This window comes from Bubalus kerabau, chromosome 14, assembly GCF_029407905.1.
Source record: "Bubalus kerabau isolate K-KA32 ecotype Philippines breed swamp buffalo chromosome 14, PCC_UOA_SB_1v2, whole genome shotgun sequence".
Taxonomy (NCBI): Eukaryota; Metazoa; Chordata; class Mammalia; order Artiodactyla; family Bovidae; genus Bubalus; species Bubalus kerabau.
In genome coordinates this window covers 58,716,248-58,736,689 of record NC_073637.1, presented here as the reverse complement: position 1 = coordinate 58,736,689, position 20,442 = coordinate 58,716,248, and the positions used below count along the sequence as shown (strand labels likewise).

Below are 20,442 nucleotides of genomic sequence, written 5' to 3'. Positions count from 1 at the left end.
ATTAAGAGAAGATCCAGGATAGAAGTCTGTGTAAAGCCCACCAGAATGGATTTAAGTCAAGAGTGTATTTATTATTTAGGCGAGTTAAAACAGAGTGAAATTCAACTGTGTCAAGTGCAGAAGAGGACACTTTGAACAAGAACCAAAGGCAGAAAATAAGAACTATGCTGAGAATATAGTGTTCTTGCAAATTGTACAGTGGTTAGCAGAGCTGAGGTTACAATCTTGGCTCCCTTACCATTGTGTGACTGTCAACAAGTCAGTAAAGCTCTCTTTGCCTCAGTATCCTCACCTTTAAAAAGCAGGTAACATCAGGCCCTATCTCAGAGTTGAGAAGAGTCAGAGGTTTAACAGAGGCAAAGATCTCAGCACAATATCTAAGAAAAGAATGTGAACTATTATAAGTGTAAAAACTTGCCAACAAGGATAGTTTAAGATGTCATGTGGAAGGAAGCTCAAATAAGATATCAGCATACTGTGTGTATGGGTATATGTGTATATATTTTAATTATATATCCTATACATTCATATAAATTTTAACTATATACCTGTGAGTATATATGTATATATATGTACTGCTGCTGCTGCTAAGTCGCTCAGTCGTGTCCGACTCTGTGTGACCCCAGAGACGGCAGCCCACCAGGCTCCGCCGTCCCTGGGATTCTCCAGGCAAGAACACTGGAGTGGGTTGCCATTTCCTTCTCCAATGCATGAAAGTGAAAAGTGAAAGGGAAGTCGCTCAGTCGTGTCCAACTCTTAGCGACCCCATGGACTGCAGCCCACCAGACTTCTCCATCCATGGGATTTTCCAAGCAAGAGTATTGGAGTCGGGTGCCATTGCCTTCTCCATATATATGTACTACTCAAATGAAAGGCATTATCCAAAGACCACTGTCTATAATAAACATAGTATATCCTTACTCTTGTTTAGGTCACACAGCTAAACACACTGAATATGATCATTTGCTGAGTATCGACATGGGAAGTCATCTACTTCAAACATTCAGAGCCAGGATTTAGGGAAATTGAGATCTAAATGTAATTGTGAATTTGGTGGGGGGAAAGTTACATCCTCTTTGTGCCCTGGTCCCTTCACTTATCAAATACAAGGAGAAAATATCTGACTTACCTATATCAGAGTATCAAGATAAAGATCAGAACACAAAAGGTTAAAAGATACCACATTAAATCTGCATTACATTCTAGAGCCAAATAAACCTAACCTTCAGCAGATTGCTTCAAATACTCAGCATCCCTTTCTAAGCACTATAAAGATGTTCAGTTTATGAAGTGCATTAAAGATGGCATGGCCTTTGGAGCAGTGACAAGGATGGGAAAAATCTTGCCCTGACAGCAATTTTAATCCTCAAATTGCAATTTGGTAGAATGAATGGATTCAGTCCAAAAATGTATACACTGTTTTTTCAGGTAACTACAGAATTCTGTTTTATATGCTTTTATTTTATTTTATTTTTAAACTTTACAATATTGTATTGGTTTTGCCAAATATCGAAATGAATCCGCCACAGGTATACATGTGTTCCCCATCCTGAACCCTCCTCCCTCCTCCCTTCCCATACCATCCCTCTGGGTTGTCCCAGTGCACCAGCCCCAAGCATCCAGTATCGTGCATCGAACCTGGACTGGGAACTAGTTCCATATATGATATTATACGTATTTCAATGCCATTCTCCCAAATCATCCCACCCTCTCCCTCTCCCACAGAGTCCAAAAGACTGTTCTATACATCAGTGTCTCTTTTGCTGTCTCGTACACAGGGTTATTGTTACCATCTTTCTAAATTCCATTTATATGCATTAGTATACTGTATTGGTGTTTTTCTTTCTGGCTTACTTCACTCTGTATAATAGGCTCCAGTTTCATCCACCTCATTAGAACTGATTCAAATGTATTCTTTTTAATGGCTGAGTAATACTCCATTGTGTATATGTACCACAGCTTTCTTATCCGTTCATCTGCTGATGGACATCTAGGTTGCTTCCATGTCCTGGCTATTATAAACAGTGCTACGATGAACATTGGGGTACACGTGTCTCTTTCCCTTCTTATTTCCTCAGTGTGTATGCCCAGCAGTGGGATTGCTGGATCATAAGGCAGTTCTATTTCCAGTTTTTTAAGGAATCTCCACACTGTTCTCCATAGTGGCTGTACTAGTTTGCATTCCCACCAACAGTGTAAGAGGGTTCCCTTTTCTCCACACCCTCTCCAGCATTTATTGCTTGTAGACTTTTGGATCGCAGCCATTCTGACTGGCGTGAAATGGTACTTCATAGTGGTTTTGATTTGCATTTCTCTGATAATGAGTGATGTTGAGCATCTTTTCATGTGTTTCTGTTTTATATGCTTTTTAACAAAGTGTGTTGTTAGTTACTCAGTTGTGTCTGACTCTTTGCAACCCCATGAACTGTAGCCTGCTAGGCTCCTCTGTCCATGGAATTCTCCAGGTAAGAATAGTGGAGTGGGTTGCCATTTCCTCCTCCAGGGGATCTTCCCAACCCAAGTCTCCTGCATTGCAGGCAGATTCTTTACCAGCTGAGCCATGAGTGATGCCCAATATCAGAATTGAAGCCTTATTTAAACTTCAGAGTATATATATGTTGTCAAAAATTGTTTTCTCCTGATTTAAAGTGTTACAACACTTCTTTTGAAAAACCCTCAAATTTGTAAAATATGTTGCTGGTACCTTCACTGCAACATCTGACTATTTAAAAATTATATCTTGCCCACCCACACAAAGAAATCTGAAGAAACATTGAGCCTTGTGTAAAATCATGTGGTCAAATAATAAGGAACTATAAAAGTGTTGGTTTCATTTCTCATATGTTCAAGTGATGGATACTTGAAATAACTCTCAAAACAATGGGGAAAAAAAAACAATGGGAATACATAGCTAGATGTTTAAAGGGCTTTTTTTCCCATTTAAAGATTATGAAAGAAAAGGACACTACCTCAAAATAAATTAGAAAAGGAATGTGATAACAGTGAATGAAGTTTCAAAAATTATAAACTAAATGAGTATCTCTTTTCAGATTTTAAATTCCTGCCAGTAGCCAACCTCTCATGTAGGTTACTCCTTGTGCTTTTCTTTTTTTGGTAGCTTGTTACCCTTTTATATTAAGGTGGAACCAAAGCAGTTTAATAAATTTCAGACCTGAGACTTAGTTGAACTTTTCCAAATGTTGGAAAATGCAGATCTCTCCACCCAACTAAATGGAAAAGCATATGTAAGCTAATATCTGCCTTGTACTCCACTCAACCTCCATCCAAGGAAAATAGGAAGAATCTCTCAATTCCTTCACACTCCAAAGAGGTAAAAGCCTTTCACCTTTTCCTGTGAAAGGCCAGACAGTAGGTATTCCAGGTGTAGTGGGCCCTACAGTCTCTGTCTATACATGATTAGATTAGATGATTACACATGACTGTTTTCCAATAAAACTTTATTCATGAACCCCAAACCTTACAGTATCATTTTTATGTGTCATAAAATACCATTTTTCTGACTTTCTCCAACCAATAAAAAAATCTGAAAATTATTCTCACCTGAAGGGTCCTACCAAAAAGGTGACAGGCCTGATTTTGCTGCTGGTCATATGATGCTGACTATGAAAGCTAGAAAATGATGGAAATTCATGGGCACATTAGAAAGGGGGAAAAAAATAAAAGAATTTCATTTTTAAAACACCAAATGAAAGCACTTAAGCTTAGAGAGACATAGAGATGTCTTATACACACTGGCTGTGTAACACAAATACAGTATCAAACAAATATAAGGATGCTACAGTTTAGTTATTTCAGCATGGGACAATATTACTTCAATGTTCAACACACTATATTGATAAATTTAAAAGGACGACTACTTATCAGTTTGCAACAGGTCAAAATTCCACCCTATTTTAATAAGCTTTTACTTTCTCAATTATGTGTGGAATTCACTTGTCAGTGAAGGGGTTGACTGAAGAGGACAAAAAAGGATACTTTTACGAAACAAGATTTTGGCTAAAACCTGCATCGTGTTTGTATCTAGTGATCTGATATATTTACCCAGCTCTGTTTGTGAAAGTAGCCTTGTCATGTCTGCTACCTCGTTTGATGATAAAAGTAGATATGGTCTTTGCTGTGCCATGCGGTGGCAGCCAACCCTTAGGCTTGTCAGTGGACTAACCTTGCTCTTTAAGTAGGAATAATACTATCACCATCATAGGATTGTTGAGAACAAATGAAAGAATGTACTGGAAAGCACTTTAAAAATGAAAGTGCAAAAGAGGTGCCATACACAAAGGGAAATAGTGCAAGGTAGCATCTGTCTTTAACAGAGAATGATATTGTCGGACTTGGGTGTATCCTGAAATAATAGGCTCATTCAAGAGAGCTGCAAAACCCACAAGAAAATTAAATGTAAGCTTGAAAAAGAGCTCTTCTGTTAAATATCAGGATAGGCTCTTTCCAAACCTTGCTACCATACTTTAAAATTTTTAAATATTTTATAAGTAGTATTGAAAATCACATAGCCATGTTTGCCGCAGAGAGGAAGCTCTTAGAATATCTATTTAATGTAATCTGTCTTCCAGATCAAATAGCAAGAAAGAGCACCCCTTGAGTTTTCTCTAGAGGTTATCTGATACCACTACAGCAGAGTCTCTCTTGCTATAAGTAGTCACAGCATGGCTACCCTAGGTCGGCATAGTAAACAACTGCAGCGTGAAGCTGAATAACCATAACTGGAGTTGTTAATAGTGTCTCCAGTCTGGCCTACGTCTTAAATCCTTGATGGTGTAACCATACTGGTGTTTCAGATCACAATGATCAAACTAAGACTGTTTGACTGCAGCTACCTGAGGACATCTGTGATCTTTCAAAAACACAAGTTAGTTATGTCATTTTCTTGCTTTAAAATTTTTCAGTGGCTCTCCTTCACTTCTGGAATCAGTTCAAACCTTCAGTTTTCAAACACAAGATCCTTCTTGCTAGACATACCCATCTATTAGTACTACTTTCATTCATCACGTGTGTACCTTTCACCCAAGCCATGAAGTTTCCGCAAAACCCCTCAAGTCTCCCAGCACCAAGATACCCATGATGGTAATTCTTTTCATTATTGTTAATAACTATGTTCACTATGCTGCTGCTGCTGCTAAGTCGCTTCAGTCGTGTCCGACTCTGTGCGACCCCATAGACGGCAGCCCACCAGGCTCCCCCGTCCCTGGGATTCTCCAGGCAAGAACACTGGAGTGGGTTGCCATTTCCTTCTCCAGTGCATGAAAGTGAAAAGTGAAAGTGAAGTCGCTCAGTCGTGTCCGACTCTTCACTATAATCACCCAATTAAATGGAGAGCCCCGAAGAAGACAGAGCATGTCTTATTCTATTCAGTATTCACAGGATACAGGTGCTTGACACAACAGATGACTACAGACGTATCTGCTGAATGACTAACAAATATAACTGAATCTCTTTCAGGTTAGAATAGACACTGAAGCAGAATCCACCTCATGAATTTTAATGCAATAACATGATTTTGTTACAAACAAAAATACTTAAATAATAAAGAGCTCCTTTTCCAAATTAGGCATCAATTTATTACAAACTACACTGAAGCGCCTATGTTTCATTTTCTGTCTTTAAGAAATAAAAGTATGCATATTCGTGTAAACCAAGTAAAGATAAGGTTTGGAAGGAGAGACTGAACACAGCAGAAAATAGACTTAAAATATACATAAGGTCACAGAGAAATCAATATTAGAGAAGTGAATGGCCAATACCAGGTAGTACTCCATTACCAAGTTTTTTATAGATATGAGAATTATTATGAATTAGAAGTTTGTTATTAGAATTACAAATTAGAAGGTTACTATGAACTAGAAGGTTATTATTTCAGAGTGTGTTACATAATTTGTCTAAGCTTGCAAAGCTACAAACTTACTGCAAAAGCCCAATCAGAGCCCAGGAGTTCCTTGTAATACAGTGTTCTTTTAAAGTGATTTTCCACAAATTGATTTCTTTTAGAAAAACCAAATGTCTTGCAACTGTCAATGGGATTTAAAACATTTAAACTAACCATTAATTTTAAAAACTAGTCAAAGAAACTTTGATATCTTTCTATAATGCTCAGGTTTGTAACTATACATAATAGTTTTATCTATATTACATGGTTTATTTTTAAGGAATAGTATAATGGAAAGAATATTCCATTGGAGTCTATCTCAGACACTGAGGCCACTCTGCTACTGACAAATTGTGTGACTTTAGGGAAACACTTCTTTCATAAGCCTCAATATGCACATTTATTGGGGTTGGGGGGAGAAGGGGGAGAGGGAACAGAATCAATTAGGTTTCTTCCAGATCTATGTGTAGTTTTTAATTAGTTTAAAGGAACTTCTACATGCTTGCCAGAGGCCTTGTAGGGTTGTGAACACACACAGATTAATCAGTGAAAGTGTTTATTAATTGAATAAAACATCCTCTCCTTTAAGAACTATTAGAAATATGCTGTTATTACCTGCTTTCCTCAGCACAGCACAATAAGCTATTGCTTATCTTTATCTGAACTTTGTTTACAGAATGAAAAGATAGGAAATGTCTTCACAGTATACCCAGTTTAAAGGAATAGAAAAGAACTCACAGCTAACAACATATTCAGTGGTGAAAAGCTGAAAGCATTTCTTCTCAAGATCAGAAAGAAAACAAAGGTATCTATTCTTGCCATTTTTATTCAACATAGTTTTATAAACCCTAACCACAACAATCAGAGAAGAAAAAAAAGAAATCCAAATTGAAAAAGAAGTAAAACTGTCATTATTGAGTAGATGACACGATACTATACACAGAAAATTCCTAAAGACGCTACCAGAAAACTACTAACGCTCATCAATGAATTTGGTAAAGTCACAGGATACAAAATGAATACACAGAATCTGTTGAATTTCTATAAACTAACAAAAGGGATTTATGAAGGCATTCAGAATCCCAGCATGTTAGAGTAAACTTTTCATAGACTCCCCTGGTTTTTATAGATAAGGACACTGGAGCTCACAATATGAGGGTCATCCATTGTCAAAGAGTAAAGTTGTAATACCTGATCCATCTCCATTCTTGAGCCAGCTGTAGACAAGGCCCACAGAAGGCCCCTCTCTACCTGGGTAGTCACCATGATCCTGCTTTTCTGCCAGTTAACACTCCCCTGCTCTTCCCTTTAAAGTCTGGTCCAAAATAAAAGTTTATAATGCTTCTACTAGTGCAGTAGAAGTGAAGGTGTTAGTTGCTCAGTCATGTCCCACTCTTTGCGAGCCCAGGCCAGTCTCCTCTATACATGGAATTCTTCAGGCAAGAGTACTGGAGTGGGTTGCCATTTCCTTTTCCAGGGGATCTTCCTGACCCAGGGATCAAACCTGGGTCTCCCTCATTGCAGGCAGATTCTTTACTGTCTGAGTCCCTAGAAAAGCTAGGGACTCAGTCTTTTTTTAAAAGAAAAGCTACTTTAAATCAGAATCTTTTGTCAGAAACTCTGTCCACAAAATCAAAGCATATGGGAATCAGATTCCTAGACAGTAAAACACAATTATAAATTCGAATACCATATGTGCCAGAATACATACACTATTGGAATCGTAGAGAATTAGGAAGAGGGAATTATGACAAAGTGGAGGAGGCAGAGAAGGGAGCCAGCACAGAGTCAGGAGCATTGGAAGCCTGATCCAAAAGTCAGTGTATTCCACCATGGTCAACTTAGTAGAATCCACAATCAGATATATGATCACTGATTTTAATACACTGATGATTAATGAGGGATGCGGGGAAGAATACCCATCACAATATCCTTATGTGTTTATGCATATTAAAATGTGTCTTTTACTAAATCAAAGCCTTCTCTTCCATAATCAGCGATAGAGACAACGTAATTATTACACTGTAGCAGTGATTCCCGAAGCCAGCCATGGCAGTATGACCTGGAACCTCATTGAAAAGGCAAGTTCTAGGGCACCACGTCCAATCTACCTAAGCAGAAACTCTAGGGGAGGACCCTGCAACCTCTGTTTTTATAGATGATTCTGATGTACATTGCAGTTTAAGAATCACCTCACTTAACTCCTTGCTGTCACTAGAGAAAATTCAAACAAGTAGACTGCCTGCCCAACTTATGGATCCTCCATCCTCATTTTCTAGGATTCCACTCTCAAACTTTCTCCAACTCTCAGTGGACTCCCGCTGTGAATGCCCTTTTTTCTCTTGCTCTTACTTACCCTGCTCCTCCTTTGGGATCATTTCAGACGATACACTCTCTACAAAATCTTGAGACTTACCCACGTCCAAGTGCATGTTAGCTGATGTCCATGGGTTCCCTGAGCACCCAGGGCATCACTATCGAGGTTCTTACCACATTGTATTCCCTTGCACTTTTTCCCTAAAAACACACATTGCCCTTGTATAGTGTATATAAGGTAAGCATCAAGTGTTTGCTACATTTGCACACTTTTTTACACAGCCTAAACCAACTCCCAAATTACAGTGTGCCCTCTTTCCTCACCAGATAAATACCTACTATTAGCACTAGGAAAATTACTGAAGTCCTTCCTTTATTATTACGCTTCCTTGACTCTAGCACAGCCTCTACTCCAAAATAAAGACTATGAGAGACTCCTTCAGTGTATCCTTAATCCACTTGCTAGTTTGCTGAAGATCAAACCCAAAGCAAAACAACTCTAACACAATAGTTGTGGTAGGACATTTCTGGTTTCATTTAAGTATATAATCAGAATTTCAGTCCCTAAATTTGAATATCATTTTTAGTTGGAGCTATATCACTTATCTCCAGATTTCACATCAAGGTCTCATTACCGGCCCTTTCATACTTCATGCTCATGTATGTCCTCTGAACTCCTCCTAGCTCTTCACTACTGATCTAACCACCCAGGCTAGATGGTGACAGAAGGAGAGAATATACCTAAGTCACAATTTACGGAGCTTTTCATGACTGTTCTCACCTAACCACTGACTTCTCTCTTTTCTGTTGCTAAGTTTGCAACCCCATGGACTATATTCCACCAGGCTCTCTGGGAGTTCCCAAGCAAGAATACTGGAGAGGATTGCCATTACCTATTCCAGGAGATTTTCCACATTTAGTGATTGAACTCGGGTTGCCTGCATTGCAGGTAGATTTTTTACCACTGTCCCACCTGGGAGGGGCTTCCCTGCTGGCTCAGAGATTAAAGCGTCTGCCCACAATGTGGGAGACCTGGGTTTGATCCCTGGGTCAGGAAGATTCCCCTGGAGAAGGAAATGGCAACCCACTCCAGGATTCTTGCTTGGAGAATCCCATGGATGGAGGAGCCTGGTGGGCTACACAGTCTACGGGGTCGCAAAGAGTCGAACACAACTGAGCGACTTCACTTTCACTTTTCACCTGGGAAGCCTTCCTTTCTCTATCCTCTGTTACATGACACACCAACCCTACTTGTCTGTGTGCATCAGCAGCACTTTAGGTAATGCTGCTGTATATTACTACTGTCTAACTCTGTATCAATTTCACATGTGCAGCCCAATTGTACATTCAGACAATTTGTAAGTATTTTCCAAATAAAGACTTTAACTTTATTTTATTTCTCCTGTAATCCCACAAACACTGAGGTTACACCAACATATCTGCTAGAGGTCTGCATCTTCACAGATCATTGAACAATTATAAAGCCTTTATGGTACTCAAAGTAATATCTATATCCCCTTATTTATAGTTGTTATCCAGATTTTTTAAAAAACATTCTAACCATTTTTCTAATACCTTGACTTTTTTTTTTCAAATGCATCATTACACTGTATGATTCAAGAATGGCAGGAGTTTCCAAAATGACTGAAACTTGACAATGTAGTAATTTTTTTAAAATACCTAAATGCTGAGCAGCCGGTGGCTCAGATCATGAATTGCTTAATGCCAAATTCAGACTTAAATTGAAGAAAGTAGGGAAAACCACTAGACCATTCAGGTATGACCTCAATCAAATCCCTTACAATTATACAATGGAAGTGACAAATAGATTCAAGGGATTAGATCTGATAGAGTACCTGAAGAAGTATGGGCGGAAGTTCATGACACTGTACAGCAGCAGTGATCAAGACCATCCCCAAGAAAAAGAAATGCAAAAAGGCAAAACGGTTGTCTGAGTAGGCCTTAAAAATAGCTCAGAAAAGAAGAGACTGGAAAGGCAAAGGAGAAAAGGAAAGAGATACCCATTTGAATGCAGAGCTCCAAAGAATAGCACGGAGAGATAAGAAAGCCTTCCTCAGTGATCAATGCAAAGAAATAGAGGAAAACAACAGAATGGGAAAGACTAGAGATCTCTTCAGGAAAATTAGAGATACCAAGGGAACATTTCATGCAAGATGGGCACAATAAAGGACAGAAATGGTATGGACCTAATAGAAGCAGAAGATATTAAGAAGATATGGCAAGAATACACAGAAGAATTATTAAAAAAAAAGATCTTCATGACCCAGATAATCATGATGGTGTGATCACTGACCTAGAGCCAGACATCCTGGAATGTGAAGTCAAGTGGGCCTTAGAAAGCATCACTACGAACAAAGCTAGTGGAGGTGATGGAATTCCAGTTGAGCTATTTCAAATCCTGAAAGATGATGCTGTGAAAGTGCTGCACTCAATATGCCAGCAAATTTGGAAAACTCAGCAGTGGCCACAGGACTGGAAAAGGTCAGCATTCATTCCAGTCCCAAAGAAAGGCAATGCCAAAGAATGCTCAAACTACCGCACAATTGCACTCATCTCACACACTAGCAAAGTAATGCTCAAAATTCTCCAAGCCATGCTTCAACAGTACATGAACCATAAAATTCCAGATGTTTAAGTTGGATTTAGAAAAGGCAGAGGAACCAGAGATCAAATTGCCAACATCCATTGGATCATCGAAAAAGCAAGAAAATTCCAAAAAAGTCACTTATTTCTGCTTTATTGATTATTCCAAAGCCTTATACTGTGCAGATCACAACAAACTGTGGGAAATGCTTAAAGAGATGGGAATACGAGACGACCTTACCTGTCTCCTGAGAAATCTGTATTCAGGTCAAGAAGCAACAGTTAGAACTGGATATGGTACAACAGACTGGTTCCAAATTGGGAAAGGTGTACGTCAAGGCTGTATATTGTCACCCTGCTTATTTAACTTATATGCAGAGTACATCATGCAAAATGCTGGGCTGGACAAAGCACAAGCTGGAATCAAGATTGCCAGAAGAACTATCAATAACCTCAGATATGCAGATGACACCACCCTTATGGCAGAAAGTGAAGAAGAATGAAAGAGCTTCTTGATGAAAGTGAAAGAGGAGAGTGAAAAAGTTGGCTTAAAACTCAACATTCATAAAGCTAACACCATGGCATCTGGTCCCATCACTTCATAGCAAACAGATAAGGAAACAATGGAAACAGTGACAGATTTTATTTTCTTGGGCTCCAAAATCACTGTAAATGGTGACTGAAGCCATGAAATTAAAAGATGGTTGCTTCTTGGAAGAAAAGTTATGACCAACCTAGACAGCATATTAAAAAACAGAGACATTACTTTGCCAACAAAGGTCTAAACAGTCAAAGCTATGGTTTTTCCAGTAGTCATGTATGGATGTGAGAGTTGGACTATAAAGAAAGCTGAGCACCAAAGAATTGATGCTTTTGAACTGTAGTGTTGGAGAAGACTCTTGAGAATCCCTTGGACTGCAAGGAGATCCAACCAGTCCATCCTAAAGGAAATCAACCCTGAATATTCATTGGAAGGACTGATGCTGAAGCGGAAACTCCAGTACTTTGGCCACCTGATGCAAAGAACTGAGTCTTTGGAAAAGACCCTGATGCTGGGGAAGATTTAAGGCAGGAGGAGAAGGGGACAACAGAAGATAAGGTGGTTGGATGGCATCATTGACTCGATGGACATGAGTTTGAGCAAGCTCCAGGAGTTGGTGGTGGACAGGGAAGCCTGGCATGCTGCAGTCCAGGTGTCTCAGAGAGTTGGACCCAACTGAACTGAACTGAAATGCTGACCTTAGGGTTAATCAATTAAGGGATGCTTATACATTCAAAATTACCTGTTTTTTAAACTTGTGTCTTTTCATTTTAGAAACAAACTATAACATTCTCCCAGCCCATAACACATTTTTCACAAAGTGTCAAAACAAGGACGGAATCATAAAATAGAGTGAAAAAAAAGTAGCCAGTTTACTGGATACAAAAGTTGAAATCTCAATTCTGTAATTTTTGTTTGCAAATGATTTTGTTAAAACATATAGTCCCTGGCAATACAAACACGTATATTATTTTCTTATACATAAAAATATTTACTAGTCCTTTTTCTTTCACTTTGGTGCATTTTTGATCCCCTTCCTCGCACTGAGGTAGATAGATTCTTTGTAGACTGCTGATTAAACAACTGTTCTGTTCAAGGCTAATTTCCTCATTTAGGTTTTAGATCCTAAGTTCTTCTGTCTCTTAAATGATCTTGTTTTCCTTAATCATCCCTTTCTCCATCTCAACTGGCTATATTCTGTTCAAACCTCTCTCCACCTTCCCCCTCCCAGACACACGCGATTTCCTAATTTGTAAACCTTCTACCTATCATCAGAGAGCCTTTTTCAACAAGCTTAGTGGTGAGGGAAAGAGAAAGTGTCCTATAATCGTGGCTCCTCCCTAAGGCTCCATGTACTCCCTAAAACCACAGTAATTAGGCTAGCACTCCAACAACAACAGTGAAAAAACCTCCACCAAGGTCAACGACTGTTGTTTCAACAGCACGATTTTGGCATTGACCCCTTGATACTTCAAGTCTCCCTACCTGCTTCTGGGACATCATTCTCTAATTTCCCATTTTCCTGGTATTTCTGTCAGAGCCTCCACTACAGGCTTTGCTTTGCCTGCTGTAAGAGGTCCACACTCTTCAGGCTTCAATCCTCAGAACTCTTTCCCTCTGTTGATATTCTTTTCTTCTTGTCAATAATTCAGTTCTTTCTCCTTTGACAGCTCCAGCCCCCGACATCTAAATGCTTATTGGACATCCTCCCCAGGATGTCCTCTCAAGCTCCTGCTGCTGCTAAGTCACTTCAGTCGTGTCTGACTCTGTGCGACCCCATAGACGGCAGCCCACCAGGCTCCCCTGTCCCTGGGATTCTCCAGACAAGAACATTTCCTTCTCCAAGCTCAACATGCCTCAAATCAACCATTCTCCACCACCATCCTTCTCTCGAGCAAATATACTCCTCTTCCTATATTGTGTACCTCGATGAATTTTACTCTCCAGCTCTCAAGTCAGAGTCATAAGAGTAATCTTAATTTCTCCCTTCGCCTTTGGCCAACACCCTCCAATTGATTAAGAAGTCCTATTGATTATTCCTCAATATCTCTCTCCACTCCTCCACTTCCACTATAATTAACTTAGGTCATTTATTCATTCAATGTATTTACTAAACACCCACAATACGTCAGACACAATTATACATAACATGAGCCTGAACAATACAGACTAAAAATCCCTTCCTTCTTGGAACTTACATACTAGCGGGAGAGGTGAATATAACAGATAAGCAAAATATACCGTGTGTTAGTTACCCATAAGTGCTAAGCGAAGAAGGGAGGGAAAGAATGACTGAAAGAGGGAGCAAAGAAGAGTAGAAGGGATAAAGAAAAGGAAATATTGCAATAGGGAAGGTTAAATTTTATATAGATTGGCCAGGGAGAGTCTAACAAGGATGCAGCTGATTTTTTTTGTTTGTTTTTTTAACCCAGATGCTTGATCTTGCTACCTTCATTGCAGACTCTCTTCTAGCCCATTTTCCAACTGAAAGAAAAATATTTCCCCAAATCATAAGCTTATCGTTCCCTTACTTGTCATGCTTCATTAACAGCTTGTGGCTTTCAGGATATTTCTACTACCTAAATTTAGCACATAAGGTTTGCACTGACCTAGCCCCCACCAACCTAACTAGCACCATTTCTGGTTTTACAGTAGAAATGTACTCAACCTCCTGCATCTTACTTCAAAATGAATGATTTTTTTGGTGCAACTCCATACCTTTCCATGTATTTTTCCCCTTTTTTTCTTCCTATAATACTTAATCCTAATAATTCTGGAAACACACACAGTCTTTATAAGTGGCATCTCCTTCATTGTTAAAATCCACCCCAAACATTAGAAAGTGTATTTTACTCAGTTGGTAACTTCATTCATAAAATAGAAACACTATAACCTACTTTCCACATTTATTTGAAAGATAAAATGAGAAAAAGTACATCTAATAGCATAGTTGGCACAGGATGGAAGCTAAATAGTTGGCAGCCTCTACCACATAATACACCTTATTAACTACCTGTCTTTCCACTAGACCAGGCTTTCTCAACATCACAAGTACTGACATTTTGGGCCAGGTAGTTCTTTGTTGCAGGAGGCTGCCCTTTGCACAGCACAGCATTGAGTGGTACCCATGGCCTGTGTCCACTAGATGCCAGGAGCACTGTAAAAGCCAAAATGTCTCCAAACACTACTAAAATATTCTCTAGTGGGCAAAAATCATCTCTGGTAGAGAATCACTGCACTATACCATAAGCAACTCGAAGGACAGAAACTAATTATTACTCGTTATTTTGTCTCTGGGTATCTAGGATTGAAGTCAGCATACAGTAAGTATTCAATAAATGCATATCTCTAGCACCATAGATGAATTTTACCTATTTTTTGAAAAGCATGTAAATGTACATATTATTTTATAGCCTCCTTCATTCAATGTCAGATTATGGGATGTATTTATGATGCTTCATGTTGCAGTTCATCTCGAGTTCTCCATATACTTTTTTAGACGCTATCGTTTGGATACTTGAGTTGTTTCCAATTTGTAGCTAGTATAATTAGTGTTGTCATGAATAACCTTTTGCATGGTTTTGGTTACAAGTCAGGATACCAGTTTTGTTGAAGGAGGAAAAAGGGGAGTAATTGGTAAGGATACAATGAGGATTCCTGGGGGTGCTGTTAACATTTATTCTCGAGTAGTAGTACCATATATGTGTCCACTTTGTGGAAATTCATTGAATGCTCCATTTATGATCTGTGAATATATCATTCTCTTTTACACTTCATTTGAAGTTTTTATTTATATTACTAAGGAAACAGTTGTGTAAATAGATGGAAAAAGAAGGCCAAAGATTCTGGTGAATATTCTACAATGCCAATATTCATGTGAAAAATAAATGTTTACCTTCATTTGTGTCATCAGTTCAGTTCAGTCACTCAGTCGTGTCCGACTCTTTGCAACCCCATGAATCGCAGCACGCCAAGCCTCCCTGTCCATCACCAACTCCTGGAGTTCACTCAGACTCATATCCATCGAGTCGGTGATGCCATCCAGCCATCTCATCCTCTGTCGTCCCCTTCTCCTCCCGCCCCCAATCCCTCCCAGCATCAGAGTCTTTTCCAATGAATCAACTCTTCGCATGAGGTGGCCAGAGTATTGGAGTTTCAGCTTTAGCATCAGTCCCTCCAATGAACACCCAGGACTGATCTTTAGGATGGGCTGGTTGGATCTCCCTGCAGTCCAAGGGACTCTCAAGAGTCTTCTCCAACACCACAGTTCAAAAGCATCAATTCTTTGGCCCTCAGCCTTCTTCACAGTCCAACTCTCACATCCATACGTGACCACTGGAAAAACCATAGCCTTGACTAGACGAACCTTTGTTGGCAAAGTAATGTCTCTGCTTTTGAATATGCTATCTAGGTTGGTCATAACTTTCCTTCCAAGGAGTAAGTGTCTTTTAATTTCATGGCTGCAATCACCATCTGCAGTGATTTTGGAGCCCAGAAAAATAAAGTCTGCCGCTGTTTCCCCATCTATTTCCCATGAAGTGATGGGATCGGATGCCATCATATTAATTTTCTAAGCATTTGTATCATAGAAAAGCATATTAAAAGAAAAAAGTATGTTTTATACTTTTTGTCACTAGTACCCTTTGTTGGTGAGAAGGGAAAATGTCTGCTATCAGTAAATATGTAAACAGGCACAACATTCCCAGAAGACCATTTGGCAATATATACGAAAAAAATCTTTGAAATTTGCATTATGCTTGTATCTCAATTATATCTCAATAAAGCTGGGAATATGTGCTATGTTTAAAAGTTTATCTTATGAAAATAAATCAGAAAAATGCATAAAACTACATATGTGTGTTTAAGCAAAATAATTTATATACAAGGAAATGCTTCATATAACTGCTTATGATGGTAAAAACTGAACGCAAATTTTCAATAGGTAATCAGCTAGATGTATTATGGTTATCTATTCAGTAGAAAACATGCACTCATATTAAATGACAAGGAAAAATGTTCATAGCACATCAAGTAAAAACAAATTACAAGACAGGATGAAACATGTGTAAGGAAAGAAAGACATAAATATGCACAGAAACAAAATGTCAAGAAAAGAAGCCAGAATATGAGTCAGCCATAGAAAAGAACAAAAGAATGCCACTTGCCGTAGCATGGATGGACCTCGAGACTGTCGTACTGACCGAAGTCAGACTCGGAAAGACAAGTGTCATATGATACGGCGTGTATGTGCAAACTTAGAAAAGGCTACAAATGCAGTGAGTTACAAACCAGAAGTAGAGTCACAGATGTGGAGAACAAATTCATGGTTACCAGCGGATAAGTAGGGGGAGGAATAAATTGGGAGATTAGGATGGACATATACACACTACTATATATGAAATAGATAACCAATAAGAACCTATTTAATAAGAACCTATTTATAGCACAGGACACTGTTCTCAAAACTGTAATGGCCTATGTATGGCAAAATAATCTAATAAAAAAGAGTGGAGTGTATCATCATCTATATAAAATATAAATAACATGCAACATATGCCAAGTACCTATGAAAAAGAGCCAATATTACTAAGAATGAACCATGGTCATCCTCAGTCATATACTGAGAATTAAGAAATAATCTTCCACTTTCACTTTGCTTCACAGGAGCCTTGTTAATAAGCACTTCCCGCTTGTACCAAATAAGTAATGATTTCTAGGTCAGTAAATTGCAACATTGATTGCATTCACTTACAATAAGTATAACCATGGCAAACCCATTTTCACATGGAGATTCTCTTTCTAAGGCTGATTTACAGTCACTGCTCTCCTCTCCGTTTCTGAGAAAAGGGATCACTTTAGCCAAGATGTAAATGTTAAGCCCTGTCTCAGAGTGTCTCTCTAAGGAAGACCCTGTTCATAGCCCGGGATATTGCTGAATGACTAGCCATTCCAGTTTGCCCAAGACAGTCCTGGTTTATGCCCCATGTCCCTGCACAGTTCTTAAGAGCAGCCACTTTCAGTCCCCAATGTCCCAGATGGAGCAAAACATTAATGGCCACCCTCCTGTCCATACACAGTGTATAGAATGCTAAGCATAGAACGTGGAATAAATGCCGAGCCATCTGAACTCTTGTCTCATCTTCCCTGTACACTGTTAGTCTAGAATAAGCACCCACACAGACCATTCATGTGCTCAAATCCCCACCGCCACCACATAGATGGTCTAAAGCAATCTAAACAGGAATCCAGTTCAAGTTGGCCCCATTCTCCTATGGGTGGTTCAAAAACTATGAGAATACACATTATTAGCTACCTCAAATCATACACTTTAAGGATAAGGTGCATATTTGAAAAATTTGATCAATGTATTGATACTTTGGGGGAGCTGTGTCTGTCTAGTTTTTAATCCAAATAATTCTATAAAATGGAAGTATCAATACATGCAAATTTCCTGTAAGACTATATATTTCTATCTGTGCTAATAGCAAAACTATTCACCCAATCACCTTAGCCAGAAACCCTATGATCAAATTTGATTTTCTCTGCACTCTGTGAAATTATTTAGTTACTATCTCATTGATTCTAAATCTCTGAAATTCACTGCACACAAACTTCTCATCAGAACAAGATTTCACATCTGCAATTGTTACAGTAGGCTTCTCCAACTCATCTCCTGCACTTCTGCAAGAATTAAATAAAGCAATTTCTCTAGTTCACAGCCTGCTCAAAACCCTCAGATAACATCCAAACTTCTTAACATGGCACTCAAGACCTTTATTATTTGCACTCAAGCCTCCCTTTTCATCCTCAATTCCAACCATACCTCACACAAAGCACGTACTACTCAGTGGTTCTCCTCCAGGGATGGTACTGCTCCCCTAGGAGGTGTTGGGCAATGTCTGGGGATAATTTTTATTGCCATGGTGATTTGGGGGAATGAAGATCATTTAAGGAGCAAGGACTAAGAATGCTCAGTGACCAGCAGTGCAGGACTTGTGCCTTGTCAAGATGCCAACAGCACCATAAATGAGACTTCTCATTGCTCAAACACATTATTTTTTCAAACGTGTTGTTTCTTCCTCCCAGATTCTATTTAATCTTCCTCTATTAGTTGTGCCTCCTTCCAAAATAACATTGTCCCTGGATGATAAAACTCCAACACTCTTTCTAACTAAAGACCTCAGCTGATTTAATAGTCATGCACAATGTATTAGAGGTAATTAAGTCACTCCCATAACACACTGGTTGCCTGCTGATCTAGTGCTTAGTACATTGAATTATGATTAAACTTCTTACCCATCTGTCATTTCACTCCATGTGCCCCTTCTCCTTACCCATTCTATCCTCTAAAATTTGAGCTCTTTAAAAAAGGGGATGTTCCTTTGTTATTGCATTTTTTAACTCCAATTTCTACACTAGAAGTTGAGAATCATGCCAAAATGATAAATGATTTTTGGATTAAAAAATTGTACTTGCATTCCTTTCCATAGAATGACATTCCCTAATGATCTTTTTGTAGTTGCTAAACTTAGAATACTTTGAAGTAAACTAAGTATTTTCATTACATCTTTTATCAGTAATGGTGCTTTAAATTAATGTATTAAAGATTAGACTAATTCAGGTATTACAAACTTAAGTATAAGAGGAAAAAGAAACTTCAGACACTGTGGTAAAACTCAAGAGGATATTCCCAGTATAAAGGTATTTAAAGTTCTTTATTTTTTTATAAGTGCTAAGCAAGTATGTCTTACAAAAATCTGCCTACCATGTTTGTGTCCAAAATACATGTTATGAAAAAGTACTTACGTACTCTTAAAAGTGTAGGTACAATATTCGCTGTTGTTTAGTTGCTGAGTTGTGTCCAACTCTTTTGCGACCCCATGAACTGTATAGCCCGCCAGGCTCCTCTGTCCATGGAATTTTCCAGGCAAGAATACTGGAGTGGGTTGCCATTTCCTTCTCCAGGGAATCTTCCCAACCCAGGGATCTAACTCATGTCTCCTGTTTTGCCAGGTAGATTCTCTACCACGGAGCCACCAGAGAAGCCCCATGGACAATACATTTCTATACAAAAGATAAAGTAAAAGTGTTCTTATCCCACCCCACTCATTTTTTTTTAAGTTTAAGCTTAAACTATTTCTGTAGTACATTGAAAACATACTTAATCAAAATTTTCAACTTTTAACTCCCCTTAAGTTGCATAAGCGTAAAATAGGGTGGACAAAAGTCAACTGCTTACTTGCACATCTGTTCATATCTGGGGCTCGATGTCCATAGTACCCGGATGGGCAGGAATGCAGACATTCTCCATACTGGCGCATGCCTTCTCTTCGAAGAAAGAAGAATAACTTCTGTTGACATCGGCTGCACCCATTGTCCTTTGAACAAGACAAGCAACCCTTGCAAATGGGATTTGATACATAACTAGCTGTAAAAGAAAAAAGAATACATGCTTAAATATGCATATGGTCAGACTTCTGGTCAGCGCAACATGCTGAAAAGACAAGTATCTCTTTTCCTTTTGCTCTAATCATATAGAAATGCTAAACAAAATAACCTTTGCCATTTAGAAAAAACAAAAAGGTTAAAACACAACTAAACTTAGCAACAAAGAAGAAACCCAGAGGCAGACTTGAGGCTGAAAGCTCAAACTAAATGGCTGGAGATGTTGAAGCAGACAGAGGCAGACCTCATGGCAGGGTCCTGAGTCCAAAGCAAGGAAGCATGCATGACAAATCACATTGCTGTAAACATGAAGCCAACAGTATTGTGAGTCAACTATACTTCAATATAAATAAGTAAAGAAGTGTGCATGTAAAGAGTTAACATTTGTCTCTGTGAGGAGAAGGGGACGACAGAGGATGAGATGGCTGGATGGCATCACTGACTCGATGGACGTGAGTCTCAGTGAACTCTGGGAGTTGGTAATAGACAGGGAGGCCTGGCGTGCTGCGATTCATGGGGTCGCAAAGAGTCGGACACGACTGAGTGACTGAACTGAACTGAGAGTGGAGTGATGAAGGCTGTTTTTCCATGAAACAAGTATTAGAAGCCCCAGCTCCAACTGGCCAGAGAAAACATT

At 38.9% G+C, this 20,442-nt stretch overlaps 1 protein-coding gene across 16 annotated transcripts in view; it reads right to left on the bottom strand.

Moving 5' to 3' along the window:
- Positions 1-20,442, bottom strand: part of RSPO2 (R-spondin 2) — a 181,737-nt gene that overhangs the window by 68,230 nt on the left and 93,065 nt on the right. For 14 of the 16 annotated variants that reach the window (XR_008702334.1, XM_055546427.1, XM_055546426.1 and 11 more), the window contains one exon: positions 19,600-19,788. The exons of the other annotated variants lie outside the window; for them this stretch is intronic. Coding sequence is in view for 13 of the 14 variants with exons in the window: in XM_055546427.1 (XP_055402402.1) it covers positions 19,600-19,788 (189 nt within the window). In the remaining variant the exon portion in view is untranslated. The remainder of the gene's footprint in view (positions 1-19,599; positions 19,789-20,442) is intronic. 16 annotated transcript variants of the gene reach the window in all.